The sequence below is a fragment of the Salmo salar genome, chromosome 06, assembly GCF_965601325.2.
Source record: "Salmo salar chromosome 06, fSalSal1, whole genome shotgun sequence".
NCBI classification, from domain to species: domain Eukaryota; kingdom Metazoa; phylum Chordata; class Actinopteri; order Salmoniformes; family Salmonidae; genus Salmo; species Salmo salar.
Window position 1 is genome coordinate 69,569,945 of NC_138296.1, and position 15,823 is coordinate 69,585,767.

General features: G+C 41.0%; 1 protein-coding gene across 2 annotated transcripts; it reads left to right on the top strand.

Annotated features, from left to right (window-relative positions):
• Positions 1 to 7,715: 7,715 nt before the first annotated feature.
• LOC106607866 (uncharacterized) lies at positions 7,716 to 12,804 on the top strand. Of its 2 annotated transcripts, none has more exons than XM_014205313.2 (4): positions 7,716 to 7,962; positions 8,210 to 8,398; positions 8,709 to 9,407; positions 10,563 to 12,804. In XM_014205313.2, the coding sequence occupies exons 2-4, from the start codon at positions 8,215 to 8,217 to the stop codon at positions 10,751 to 10,753; spliced, it is 1,074 nt and encodes a 357-aa protein (XP_014060788.1). In that variant the 5' UTR covers positions 7,716 to 7,962; positions 8,210 to 8,214; the 3' UTR covers positions 10,754 to 12,804. The 2 variants fall into 2 exon arrangements, with proteins under 2 accessions (XP_014060788.1, XP_014060789.1); XM_014205314.2 differs by having other exon boundaries at positions 8,213 to 8,398.
• The last annotated feature ends 3,019 nt before the right edge of the window (positions 12,805 to 15,823 follow it).

Consider the following 15,823-nt stretch of genomic DNA (forward strand, 5'->3'; position numbering starts at 1 on the left):
CCTCTCTTTCATGTTGCCGAAACGGTCTATGACTCTGTCATACAGTACACACTTTTAGTTTTTATTGTCCCAGGCTACCTGGCTAAAATACCAGCTCACTAGCCTAACTTCCTTTCATGGGCAATGATGGGCCAGGCCAGCTAGTCTACTACATCTAGTTACATATTGAACTTCCATCCTCTCAGGCCAGGGTCACAACAATGTATACATTTATGGTTGGATCAGAATCGCCTTTATAATCATTGTCCAGTACGGAGAATTAAGTAAAACCACAAGTCAAAATCCCTATCTCCATCCATGGCTAATTTAGGAAAGGGATGATTTTAGCTAGCTAGCTAGCTAGCCACCGGAGGACAACAAGATACAAAAAATGTTTTTCTTCTGTAAATGACGTTCTGCTTTTGATGTGATGTGATTGGTGTGAATCCAAATCCAAAGTTGCTTCCTTGAGACTTTTCTTTGGTGCGCCAGGACCATTTACAGTTGAGCTCACTCAGTTTGGCTCAACACTGATTCGCTATTATTTTATTTAACAAATGTATCAAGGGAGGCCAAATGCTCACTGGCTTTCCTTGCATTCAATGCTACGGGCGGTAACAGTGTCATACTCTTTTTGACCAGACAGCATCAGACAGATGGGCTACATATGTTGAGAAAGAGGGGAGCTGTTTCGCTCGCTTGGATGCTTTCTCGAAGTACAGAGAACCGAAAGATACATTATTATTTTTTAATTTTTTTAATGATCGGTACATTTTTTTGTGAAGTCTGTCTTACCTTGGCATCCATCAGTACACACCACCGGCCATCAGTGAAACACCAGTAGTGAGGGAATGGGAGGCCCATAGTAAACTGTCAATTTGTTCCTAAGACGACACGTTTCCTGTGCATATATGGTCCCCAGACAAATCTAAAGTGTGCCGCATAGCATCAGAGATTTACTCACTTTTTTAAATGACATATATTCAGTAAAAGGTCAGCCTCATTATGTTGCCCAATAGTATTTTATAACATCAAAGTAAAGCAGCACTGCTTTGCATTCAGCGGTGTTTACTCAGAATCACAACATGGAGGTCAAGGTTTGTGGAATACAGCAGGGAGAAACTTCCACTAGAACACAGAAAGACTGTTATTTTGACAAGGCTAATTGATTCTAAGAACACTTTGAAGTGAGAAATAATGAATCATAGAACGCTCAGTGATTTTTTTCTCCTTCACTGTTTGTTCTTCCCTTACATAAAATACATTTTTTTCCCTTTCCTGGCTGCTGCCAATTTTCAGCAGAGCCAGAGCCTTCACTAGTGATGATAAAGAGAAAAACATGATTTTATGAAAAGGACTGGAGTTGCTGTAATGTTTGTGGAATATATTCGAAAACTCTCTTGGGGAAAAACTATTGGTTGAAAAATATCACCTTTATAATAAAGTATTTGCAGGCTAAGAATAAAATACAATTCCTAATGTGATGAGTAGCCTAAGCATAGGATAAGATTCAGTAACAGTAGTCACTGCATCCTAAAGTAAATTGAAATAAATGTGCCTAAATTTTATAATTACTCCTGTCTATACAGAAATAATCAAATCATTCAAAATACTTCACCAGAGAGCATGGCTTAGCCACAGAGAATCATTAGCTTATTTTAAAGCTCTGGATTGTTTAAAATCACAAGTGTGTAGACCTATAAGCCTATAGTTTGGCAATAAGCTTAGCTGATTATTCAGATGCAGCTGTCAGTGAAAAACAATGCATCTAAAATATGTGTGAACATAACGCATCTTCAGTATAATTGAAAATATTGAAACAAGAAAAAGGGGAGGGGGGCGAAGATATTGACATATCTCTCTCCAGAATGTTCTGAGCAGCCTGTCTCCCGCCAATTCTTGCACATTCACTGTTTATTGTGTTAATTGTTTGCCCTTTTATTTGTTTATATATTTTTTTGCAATTCCTTATTACATGTCACCAGTAGTAAATGTACCGTTTGTCCCCTTCATTTGGTTACATTCATTTCTGTTAATGCATGGGTTAATTAGGCCTACAGTGAAGTTTACTGTGAAGCTGGGGTGGAGCAGCAAAAGGGGGACCAACTCCATATTAATGCCCATGATTTTGGAATGAGATATTCGGAGCAGGTGTCCACATACTTTTGGTCATGTAAGTGTACATGTTTGACATGGCCAGGAGCAGGCCTTCGAGTCGAGGGCGTGAGAATGCCATGTTCCTTATTTGATATTTTTCCCATTCCCAAGTTTTGAATTGTAAACTAATAGAAAATATAAGTGAAGTAATTGCGAGCACTGCTCCACATCACTTGATATCCACCACAAGTGGTAGAAAAGGGAAAGAGAGGGGAGAGGGACAGAGAGGGAGAGAGACCCAACTTAACCAAACAAAACTCTCTATTGTACAGCAGAGCGTGTACGACTCCAAACCCCCACAGCTGAATAGATAAGAACTGAATAGATAAGAGCACACTGCTTACAAAACAGAGCTGAGAGCTCTCCATGCAGAATGGGCTCCATATATAAATATCCCATGTTTTTTTCTCTCTCCTACCCCTACACCAATCCCATTATCATTTATATAAAAAAATGCTAAAGAAAAAGTGTTTTACAGTTTGTTATTGCAACAACACAAATTCTTACAGTTTTACCATCTCACCAGAAGGGGGTACTGCAGGACCTTAAGCACCCGTACTTCCAGCGGCTATGACCTGTGGTGTGATATGTGGCGCTATCGTCCCCCCCAAAAAACTAATAGAATATTAATGATAGATTAAAATGTTGAAATAATGAATATTTCAGGCTTTAGTGGCGAATGTCTCTTTGTAGTCTGTTTGTTTCAAGTCACCCAAATCCGCTTTCAATTAATCTAGACCACCTTCCTGTTGAAGTAATTGACAACGGAGTGTTCAATTACTCCTGACCTAGTTTAATGTTTGGAAGTGGCCAGTTTTAAGCCATTCTTATAAAAGCATAGATTGTGTTAGAATAGGCTCAGATGATGACGAGAGAAAAAAAGAAAGAGAGAGAGATGGAGAGAGAGCAAAAGAAAGAAGGCAGTTTATGAATCCAGTTAAAATCCCTTTCTATTCGACCACAAGCTGTGAGTCCTTCAAATTCACTCCAAACGCCAAACAGACTTCTGCTACTGAGCAGGGTCAGAAATACTTAAACAACCAGCTATGTATCTATTAACAGCAGGAAACGTAATCCAAACAAGGTCAAGAATACAGTTCTCAAGGAGGGAATTATAGGTAGGGCCAGGCGATTTAAAAAAAGTATTTTATATATATATATATATATACCCTGCATTTTGATTATCCGACCTCAAGAGGCCGATATATAGCACCTTCTCACACCACATGTGAATTGTCACTCGTGCATACCATGACCATCTAACATAATAATCTAATTAGTCCAAAATAAATTCCCAACCATGTGGCTTGACGTCAAATGAAATATTTATCTTAAGGACATTATCAACACAAATATTTTACTTTTTGTCTGTTATCAACATTATATGGGAATAATAGGCATTTTATCTAAGAAAATGTAGTCTATTTATCAACAAAGTATACATTTTCATTCGCTATAGAAATACATGTAAAAACGTAAATGCTGAGGATATGGCTTTTGCAAGCGCCAACAACACCTCTCGAAAAAATTGACAAATCCCAAAATGCGCGCATTCCTTCAAACACGTCCAAAATAATTGAGGCAGTCTGGTTAAAGAAAATGCTTATGAAAGTATCCATAATAACGGACGAATCCAGTGACACACAAGACCAATAGGCTATTATTCATCTTTGTAGGAGAGCTGGGTGAAGACGTTCAAGTTGTTCTGGTTGATACAGTGCATTTACAGGCGTTGAATTATTCAAGTCTCAGATTATCATTCCAAGTACCTGCGCTTTTACGCGCGTTTTGTGGAGGCGGAGAAACGCATCTCTCCAAATACTGCGGTTTTAACAGAGTTGAAGAAGTTGTTGGGTTGGTTTTTCTATAGAAAATGAAAATAGGCATTTATGTTCTGAAAATACTCTTTTTTCAAGCCATAGCCTATTTAGATTTGGAATTGTTTATATTTTCTAGTTGGATTCATAGTCTCTCCCCTTTAACGGTCCTTATTGCCCCATTTTTATAACCTCCAATGATAAGGAATTGAGTCTGTTGAGCCTTGTTCACACTGCAGGTCTTAATGCTCAAATCAGTTTTGTTCTTCAAATCCTTTGGAATAGGGCTACTGACTGTCCAAACAAAACGTTACAAGTGACCAAATCGGATTTGTGTGTGTTCAGCCAGCAGTCATTTGCTGACATGGCTATGCTAATTATCATAGTAATGATGGGTGTGTGCACAATGGTGTAGGCCAGGGTTTCCCAAACTCAGTCCTGGGCCCCACATTTTGTTTTTTGCCCTAGTACTTCACAGTTGATTCAAATAATCAAAACTTGATGATGGTTATTTGAATCAGCTGTGTAGTGCTAGGGCAAAAAACAAAACGTGCACCTGGGGTGCCCAAGACAGAGTTTGGGAAACCCTGGTGTAGGATGATTGGTGGTGGTGCTCCCTATCACTCAGAAGTTATGTAGCAAGCTAAAGTGACAACAATGTCTGCCATGAATGTTTCCTAGTTGCTTTGAATGTTCAAAACCGGTGTAAGAACACTTCTAAAGCCTCAAAGGTGATCCAACTTTCAAAACAAATCCTTTTTTTGGCTAGCCAAGGCAGTCAACTAGCTAGCCAAGGCAGTCAACTAGCTAGCCAAGGCAGCCAACTAGCTAGCCAAGGCAGTCAACTAGCTAGCCAAGGCAGTCAACTAGCTAGCCAAGGCAGCCAACTAGCTAGCCAAGGCAGTCAACTAGCTAGCCAAGGCAGTCAACTAGCTAGCCAAGGCAGTCAACTAACTAGCCAAAGCAGTCAACTAGCTAGCCAAGGCAGTCAACTAGCTAACCAAGGCAGTCAACTAGCTAGCTGTTTAGCCTTCTAGCACATTCACTAATTTGTTTGTAAACAATTAACAAGCTAATTAGCTACCACATGTTCTTGTCAAACTGTCAACAGAGTAGCTAGCACAAGATATGCCGAATAACAGTCTAAAAAAACACCTGAGGGCAGATTTAACCATTTAGTCACATGGTTAGGAATCAGATTTGTATCTGACTTGAAATATCCAATTACATGTGCTTTTTGGCTGTTCAGACTGCAGGAAAAGAACAGATTTAAAACAGAATTGCCAAAAAATTGGATTTGAGTCACTGCCAATGTTGAGCAAAGTGAGGTGCAGAATCCCTGATTTACAAATAGTATTCCCAAATGCCAAATAATAGGCTTTGTGCGATTAATATTCATATGCTATGCCTCCCCTGGTTTAGGCGATCCACCCACCAAGCACTCACCCACTGCCAGGCATTGAATGATTGATTGGAGACAGCTTGTGCCAATTAAAGAGCCTTTCCTACTATTTTCTGCCTGCAGCAAACCCAGTGGATAATACTGGAAACACCGGTCAACCCCAAACCCCCCACCTGGCCCTAATAACAATATATACTGTAGGGTATAGGACGGTTCTGAGTGACTGGGTTAATATAATGCTATAGTGATAATACACTTAACCACCAGATGATGCAAGTGAGCCACCATCACTCCTGAGCTGCAGATGCTTATATTGCCATGGTAATTGTATTCAATAGGGGTCCTATGTCAGATCCAGGGGACTCAAACTGTAGAGCGAAAGACAATCTGAACTTGAGTGTGAGAGTAGTAAGGAGGATAATGAGGAAGATCCATTAGTGATAGCAGCGCTTGATTTCTCTGTTAAGTAGACAATGGTTGACTCTCTCAGCCATCGAAATGTCGTACTATAGGGAATAAGGGCTGCCACGCTTACGTGAGTATCATTAGACACAACAGCTGTCTACTGAGAGCCTAAAGAGCTGCCGTTAGGAAAGTTATCGCATGTCTTTTAATAGGAGAACCAGAGCTTTTGTCTTTCAAGCATCTACAGGAAGACTATAACAATAAAGAACTCAGATGTATCACACCTCACTTTTAGCACAATGCATATTTCATGCAAATACTGAGAATAGTCCAATGGTCTCTTAGACTCCTACTTCTCCTACTGCTATGTCAGGTGAAATAAAGTGAAGTGTTTGACAGTGAAGAGTGGTTTGGAGCATGTTGCTGAGACAATGTTCTTTATTATGGATTGAGTTTTGTGACAAACCACTTTTCACTGTAGTTTGTAAGAGAGCAGAGCTCTCTCACAGATAGTGTGAAGGATGGCGTTACCTTAGAGACACAAAAGGGTTTAGGGCAATCTATAATAAAACCATGAACAAACAATGATTTATTTTACAAAGTAAAGCTTGAACAGAACCTTTAGGGCACTGCGGCAAAGTCATGAGCAAGATGACAAAGAAGAATGTTTTAAGAATTGTTATTGCTATTGTGAAATCTGGTTGGTTAAACCCTCAAGCTGAAACCAGCAGTGAAAACAATCATTTTCTGAGATGTTTGAAGTGTGGCTGTATCCAAACAGAAGGCATTATTATGTGTGCATTAGAGCCTACAGGTGTGCAGTGGAGAAGAAATATAGTCAGAGTACTTGATACTTTATATGGAGGTGACTACTAGAGCAACATAGAAATGGGAGAGAAATCAATGCCACTCCATTAATTGGATGTAAAGACAGCTAGCTTTCTGTTCAATAGAGACTTCTCACATCTACGCCTTTACAAGATCTTACACATGGCTGTTAACATCTTCCTCCTATCAGTATGCACTAGAAACAGAGGCGGACCACTTGATAGAAACAGCATTTGATCACAATTGGCTGTGATTGGGATACTTCAGGCGTTGATTTCAGTCATACCAAGTGATTGCCCAGCCCACCACATTGAGTTGAGTAGAGTTTGTGAATGACATCATATTGCAGTAAAAGTTATTGTGTGTTCCGCAAAACTCAGTGTGTTAGCTGGGCTTCTCTCTCTCCTCCAGTGAAGAAGAGCTGAGTGGTGTGACTGCTTATCTGAGCCTTCAGTCAGAACAAAATAATTATGCTGCTGCAGATGGCTTGTGTTGTTGTTGGCCAGGCTTGAAAAGAGCTTCATCCTTATCATAAAATAAAATCGTCTCAGTCAGCAGACATGTCAATCTGAAGCTTTTCTTAACATGTGCTCTATTGCTGCTCCCCCCCTCCCTCAGCACTGGGCCCTGTGTATCAGTGAGTGACATGGGTGATGGCTCCTCTCCTCTCTCCCCTCATAAGGAATTACAGTTGAGAGAGTGACTTATTTTCTGTTTGTGTGATGCTGCTGGGCTACTCACGAGTCACATAACCTCAGTATAATCTCCATGACGTTGGCTGTCAGGGTGGCAGGGAGCCATGCCTTCTGCGGTACCCACCATCCTCTCTCTATGTCTTTGGCACCCCAGAAGCTCCATGACATCACTCTGTGCGTATTTGGTATATCACCCCTCTTGGCTCCCAGGCCAAGTCAAACACACTTTACGCTAGGCCCATGACTCTTCTCAAACACACACACCCACGCACAAATGCAAACATGCACACAAATACAAACGCACTGGCTCACACACTCACTGGCACATAGTGACTGGGATGTATGTTTTCTCACACGCCCCCATGCACTCCTCTGGGGCATGGAGGAGTTCACTTGGCGGAGACTTCTCCATTTGTGTGAGGTGGCTCACATCCATAATCTGTGAATGCCATTTTTCTCCAGGGACTGTGACATTGCAGATGTGCTGAGCTGGTAGTTTTACAGTCTGGCTGCTGTGGCTGCTGGGAGACGTCTGGGCTAATTCACTCTGACTAGCAGGTAGTTACACGACAGCAGAACAGGCAGTTTAAGAAAATCTGACACTCACTTTGAGAGGCAAAACAAAGTAGACGTCTTAAAGAAGAGGTTTATACTCCAACAAGTTGCACCAACTGTTCAGGTATGTGCTGATGAGAAAATATTGATCGTGTCTTCTAGCTAACATAAACTGTAGGCGTGTAGGCCGTTCACTCTGCATTTGGATATTTTTTAGAGCGTGTCTGCAAGATGTTAATTCTTAAAACTCTCATCTAATTTCAATGGGATTATCTTAAATTGAATTTCTAATCATCCTTCCAACACAAACTAAATCTTCAAACTTAATCACTCTGCAAGTGCTGAATACTTTCTTTTCCCTGTGGGGGTAGTAGGAATGCAGCTGGTAGCCTGCTTAGCGGTGCTGGTGCTCTGGGTGGCAGAGGCTGTAGAGAATTGTCCCGATGTATGTAAATGCACCAAGCAAACCAGCCCTGAAAGGTCAGAGGTCAACTGCCACAAGAAGGGGATGAGGAAGTTCCCCTCCAAACTGCCCCCGGATTCCTGGATTCTTAAAATGGGTGAGTCCATTGTTTGCAATCGTGGGAAAACCCCCTTCCTGCAATCTTTGTTGAAAATAGCCTAAAGGATTGAAACTGAATCTCTCATTGAAATGTAGAACTTTGTGATCAATATGCCCCCTGATGGTGTTTTGCCAATATCCTGAAACTAAATCTAAATTTTATATATAAATACTTTTTAAAGTATGTGCCAGCTGTTTGTCTCGGAATCGATAGGCTCTTTTATTGACATAACCACAAGAAATAGGCTGGTCTTACCATTTTCTGTTGTGATTTCTTTCTCATACTATTTCTGTGGTCGATGTCCCAGGCGAGAACAGAATAGTAGACCTCCCGCCAAACATTCTGAAACCCATCCCCAAGATCGAAAGCATTAACTTGGAACGCAACGTCATCAAATCAATACACCCCCAGGCCTTCTCTGGAGCCCGGAGGCTGATGCTGCTCAACCTGTTTGGGAATCAGATCAGCAAACTCCCCCTGAAGGGCTTCCAGGACCTGCTCAACCTCCGCTTCCTCATGCTGGGCCAGAACCAGATTTCCAGTGTCAAACCAGACATGTTCACAGGCATGAGGAACCTCTCAGACCTGGACCTGCCTCTCAACTCTCTGACTACCCTCCCTTCCAATGCCTTCAAGCCCTTGATCGCCCTCAAGGTCCTGGACCTGGCCCTCAACCGCATCCAGAGAATCTCCACCAAGGGCTTTGTGGGCTTGACGGAGTTGCTGTTCCTCAACCTAGACAACAACAGCCTAAAGAGCATCCCGGCTGGGGCCTTCAAGCCTCTTGCCTCCCTGGAGATGCTGGTGCTGGATAACAACCTGCTGTCCACGCTGACCTCAGCCACTCTGGAGGGCCTGTCCAACCTGCAGGAGCTCTACCTCAGGAACAATGAGCTGGAGAGGCTGCCCCAGGACCTATTCAGACACACACCCAAGCTTTCCCAGCTGGCCCTCAGTGGGAACAGGCTGAAGACTGTGGATGGAAACATGTTCACCCAGCTGTCTGGTAAGAGACTGACTGTTCACCAAACTATTCTATGCCTTTTTTAAATTATATTTGTGAAATAAATATAATTTGTCATATGTGTTCTTCATGTGTACCATAGATAGACAAAGGTCCAATGCAGCCATTTTTATCTCAATATCAAACCATTTCTGGGTAACAATAAAGTACCTTACTGTGATTGTTTTCAATTAAAAGGGTCAAAAAGAAACAAAAATAGCTTCTCAAGCAAGAATGTTGCTAAGAGTGGACTGAGTCGGGAGGGGAAAACTGAACATTTGCTGTTATTAGCAGAGAGGTTTGGAACTCTCTTTCTTATTTGTCTGTTAACTCATTTAGCGCACTGTGATGACACCATGGAAGACCAAATCTCCACCCCACCAAAACAGGCTGAAACAGCTCTTACAATAAAAGGGCATTATGATAATTTTCACAATTTCACAGTATTATTCCAACCTCATAGTGTGGAAATATACAGGCAACTGCCAAAATAAAGGAAACACCAACATAAAGTGTCTTAATAGGGTGTTGAGTCAGAACAGCTTCAATGCACCTTGGCATTGATTGTACAAGTGTCTTGAACTCTATTGGAGGGATGCAACACCATTTTTTCATGAGAAATTCCATCATTTGGTGTTTTGTTGATGGTGGTGGAAAATGCAGTCTCAGGCGCTGTTCCACAATCTCCCAAGTGTTCAATTGGGTTGAGATCTGGTGACTGAGACGGCCATGGCATATGATTTACATCGTTTTCATGCTCATCAAACCATTTAGTTACCACTCGTACCCTGTGGATCGGGGAATTGTCATCCTATGGGGGCATAGTATGGTAGCCAAAATAATGGCCAAAATAATGGCTTGCCCAGCATTTTTATACATAACCCTAAGCATGATGGGATGTTAATTTCTTAATTAACTCAGGAACCACACCTGTGTGGAAGCACCTTCTTTCAATATACTTTGTATCCTTCACTTACTCAAGTGTGTCCATAATTTTGTTTCCGGTATATAAAACGCAGAAAAATTTAGTTTCTGACTGCACTGGGCCTTTAAGTTACATTTGGTAATGCAAAGTCATATCCATTTGGATTATGCAGAAGTGAAAGATGTCACAATAAGCATCTAATCTGACTGTGATTCTGCTCTGCCTCCTACCAGGCCTGAAAGAGGTGTATCTCCATGACAACCCCTGGACGTGTGACTGCAACATCAACAACCTGGTGCGCTGGATGTCCCAGACCAAGGCCAACCTCTCCCCTTTGGAGTCCCTGAGGTGTGTTGCCCCAGCAGGTTACCGTGACAAAGCCCTCAATAGCCTCAAAGACCAGAATCTGCGCTGCCGGGCCTAGACTGAAGCCACGCCAACCCTTACAATGTGCTGCCAAGACTGGAGCCAAACCAACCTTTACTCTACACCAGCATCCTGCATTAGCCACGGTCCTGCTACAGAGTTACCTGTTATACAACACTTACTACTCAGTTATGGTCGAACAACAGCACAGTTACCCATTTCTGTATAACACCTACACTCTTAGAAAAAAGGGTTCCAAAAGGGTTCTTTGTGAAGACACGGGTTCTTTGTGAGGCAAAGGGTTCTACCTAGAACCTTTAACAGCATAAGAACTGTTTTTGGAAGAAAGGGTTCTTTGATGATTCTTTGGAAGGCAAGAAGGGTTCTACATAGAATCATATATCATATATCCCACCATGCTCTATTGCAGGGTGATTTTCAGTATTGTTTGTTTTAATATCTGTGTTTTTGCATGTACATTGATTGATTGATATATTTGATGCTACACAAAGATGAATAGTATACATTTTTTCTAAACAAATCCAATCTGTTCATAGTTGGATTTATTTCACCTGTTACTGAGATGGTTGTTCCAGTTTAGATGATTGAGGTAGTCTCAGTATTCTATCTTCCCTACCCTGGCAGTCACTTTAAATGCAGGTTGAGGGTGATAACAAATTCCACTTGTTGAATATCCTAACTCTGGCTGGATTCCAACAGGAATTAAACATCACTTTGCAAGCCAGCATAATGTGACTTGCAGGCCTGATGTTGCCTGTAAGCCAGGAGTTTCCTAACACCATTGTGTTAGAGTATAACTCTCAAAGAAAGGCTATATGATATTTGTAATGTATTGTCATACATAATACCTTTTTGAAGGCTAATAAGGCTGGTGGAACCATTTGTAGAGGGTTCTAGGAAGAACCCTCCAAAGATAAAAGGATTCTCAGTAGAACCCTTCAAAGAGGGTTCTAGGAAGAACCTTTAGATGATAAAGTGGTTATTGGTGGAACCATTCATAAAGGGTTGTAGGCAGAACCTTTCATAGAGGGTTCAAGGTAAAACCAAACAGGGGGTTCTATGAAGAACCCTACATAAAGGGTTACAGGGAGAACCCTCTGCAAAAATAGTTCCCTTATGGGGACAAACAGAAGAACCCTACATGGTTCTACTTAGCACCTTTGTTTCTAAGAGTGTACTGCAGCCATCGTCCAACAACACTTTTACCTATTACTGTGCAACACCCACACTAGCCATGGTCCAGCCACAGAATGACCTGTCATTGTGCAACACCCACACTAGTGATGGTCCAGCCACAGAATGACCTGTCATTGTGCAACACCCACACTAGTGATGGTCCAGCCACAGAATGACCTGTCATTGTGAAACACCCACACTAGCGATGGTCAAGCCACAGAATGACCTGTCATTGTGCAACACCCACACTAGCCATGACCTGAGAACTGTATAGTTAGCTATTACATTCCAACCATAAGCCAAAGATATTATAACAGTATAACAGAAAGAGAAAGAAGAGCAAAAAGGGATATTTAATAGCTTGCCCTGAGCTTTCTGTAATTGTGGTGTTCTACTTTCCATCAACCCCAAACATATAATTGACATCTTCTTTAACTTGCTATTATTGAGGCGCCCTGAGAAACATGCTTCTGTAATATCCTCTGTAATAGCTCATTCATCTGCGCTCCTGTTTTAGTTTATTTATCTTGTGTATTTTATATTGTCTGAAGTAAATTCATTTCTAGCTTTTCTTTTCAGTAATATCCTATGCTGATAAACCTATCATCATAACATAAGCTTATTTTCATGACTCAATATGTATATAAGGCAATTATAGTATTCCACAGATATGCAATCATTTTATGCTTATTAGTTTGATATCTTTGACGATTTGCCTATGTTTCTGAGCTTGTCACTGTAGATTGTAGTCAGTTGATCTCCTAATCTAAATATACAATATCTCATTGTTTCCATTGAGTGAAACATATGCTATTGCACTAGTACAATCCTAAAACAACATTAACTCAGTCTGTAGTCTAATTGATTTCATACTGTACATTCATTTTGAAATAAAGGCAATTGTGCAATGAACAGCATGTCATCACTCACAGTGACTGTACTGCAGTGGTTCTTGTTTATACACGTCATTTCATCACATCATGAGTTATTCAAGCCTTTATACCAATTGCAACATTTTTCAGAAGTTCTGAAAAAGCCGCTATTTTCTGCTCCATCCATTTTTATGGAGAGCAGTGCTGCTTCAAAGTGGGAAAGTAGGTTAAAACGTCCTAGTTGCAACTCCCATCATCACCTGAGAAGGAATTCCTCATTGGATTGTTACAGCTGAATAAGCTTCCATAGAAATCGTCGTTCCACCTCCACATTCCAGAGTCAGATAGGCTGCTGAGGCAGCACAGACCTGAGCGTCCAGGCAGACCCTCCACCATGGCACAGTTCTGTTTCAAACTGAGCTAAACGGCTTTACCTTTAAATGGCTGCCTTTCTATATTAGCAGCAACAACATAAGGTAGTGGTACAGCAGGCCTATAGTACATTGTGAAAATAGGCTATTATGTAACTGGCATTCTACAGCTCAGAATTATACTGTTCATTAAAGTATTTTTGTATCACCTGCATTAGAATAGAAAATGACAACCAAAAACAAACAAATTATGAACAGTGATGCATAAGAAATGATAAATAATGTCATTTACTAGCTTCAAATGTATCTATGGTTGAATCCTGGTTGTTCATCATCTCACAGTGCTGATAGAGTAAACCAGCAGATGGTGTTGGAAGGAACAGTTGGAAAACCCTGCTAGCCAGGAGCCAACAGGTAAGCTGTCTATTGATGCATACTCACCTGACCAATCCAAACCACATGCTCCATATTTTGGCATAGGATAGAATCGGTAACATAATCAAGAGCAGAAATACAGTGCCTTGCAAAAGTATTGATCCCCCTTTGCATTTTTCCTATTTTGTTGCATTACATCCTAAAATTTTAATGGATTTTTATTTGGATTTCAAGTAATGGACATACACAAAATAGTCCAAATTGGTGAAGTGAAATGAAAAAAAATTACTTGTTTAAAAAAAATCTTAAATACATTTTTTTTTAAAGTGGTGTGTGCATATGTGTTCACCCCCTTTGCTATGAAGCCCCTAAATTTGATCTGGTGCAACCAATTATCTTCAGAAGTCACATAATTAGTTAATTAGTTAAATAAAGTCCACCTGTGTGCAATCTAAGTGTTACATGATCTGTCACATGATCTCAGTATATATACACCTGTTCTGAAAGGCCCCAGAGTCTGCAACACCACTAAACAAGGAGCTCTCCAAACAGGTCAGGGAAAAGGTTGTGGAGAAGTACAGGTCAGGGTTGGGTTATAAAAAAATATCAGAAACTTTGAACATCCCACGGAGCACCGTTAAATCCATTATAAACAAATGGAATGAATATGGTACCACCAAAACTCAGGGACCAGGCAATTAGAGAGGCAACAAAGAGACCAAAGATAGCCCTGAAGGAGCTGCAAAGCTCGACAGCGGAGATTGGAGTATATGTCCACACTCAACAGAGCTGGGCTTTACAGAAGAGTGGCCAGAAAAAAGCCATTGCTTTAAGAAAGAAATAAGCAAACACGTTTGGTGTTCGTCAAAAGGCATGTGGGAGACTCTCCAAACATATGGAAGAAGGTGCTCTTGTCAGATGAGACAAAAATGTAGCTTTTTGGCTATCAAGGAAAACGCTATGTCTGGCGCAAACCCAACACCTCTCATCACCCCGAGAACACCACCCCACAGTGAAGCATAGTGGTGGCAGCATCATGCTGTGGGGATGTTTTTTATCTTGGGAAACTGGTCAGAATTGAAGGAATGATGCGCTAAATACAGGGAAATTCTTGAGGGAAACCTGTTTCAGTCTTCCAGAGATTTGTGACTGGGACGGAGTTTCACCAGCAGGACAATGACCCTAAGCATACTGCTAAAGCAACACTCGAGTGGTTTAAGGGGAAACATTTAAATGTCTTGGAATGGCCTGGTCAAAGCCCAGACCTCAATCCAATTGAGAATCTGTGGTATTACTTAAAGATTGCTGTACACCAGCGGAACCCATCCAACTTGAAGGAGCTGGAGCAGTTTTGCCTTGAAGAATGGTCAAAAATCCCAGTGGCTAGATGTGCCAAGCTTATAGAGACATACCCCAAGGGACTTGCAGCTGTAATTGCTGCAAAAGGTGGCTCAACAATGTATTGGCTTTGGGGGGTGAATAGCTATGCATCTGAAGTTTTCAGTTTTTTTTGTGTTATTTCTTGTTTGTTTCACAATAAAAAATATTTAGCATCTTCAAAGTGGTAGGCATGTTATGTAAATCAAATGATACAACCCCCCCCCCCCCCCAATTTAAATTCCAGGTTGTAAGGCAACAAAATTGGAAAAATGTGAAGGGGGGTGAATACTTTCACAAGCCACTGTACCCTGTAGAATATAGGGAATAACAGTGTAGGCTATAATTAAACAATAAGGCACAAGGGGGTGTGGTATATGGCCAATATACCAAGTAGAGGTTGACTGATTAATCGGAATGGACGAATAGTTAGGGCCGATTTCAAGTTTTCATAACAATTGGTAATCGGCATTTTTGGACACCTGGCAGGCTGGTAGGCTGACTACCTGTTATGCGAGTGCAGCAAGGAGCCAAGGTAAGGTGCTAGCTAGCATTAAACTTATTTTATAAAAAACAATCAATCTTAACATAATCACTAGTTAACTACACATGGTTGATGATATTACTAGTTTATCTAGCTTGTCCTGCGTTGCACATAATCGATGTGGTGCCTGTTAATTTGTCATTGAATCACAGCCTACTTCGCCAAACGGGTGATGATTTAACAAGCGCATTCGCGAAAAAAGCACTGTCGTTGCACCAATGTGTACCTAACCATAAACATCAACGCCTTTCTTAAAATTAATACACAAGTATATATTTTTAAACCTGCATATTTAGTTAATATTGCCTGCTAACATACATTTCTTTTAACTAGGGAAACTGTGTCACTTCTCTTGCGTTCTGTGCAACAGAGTCAGGGTATATGCAGCATTT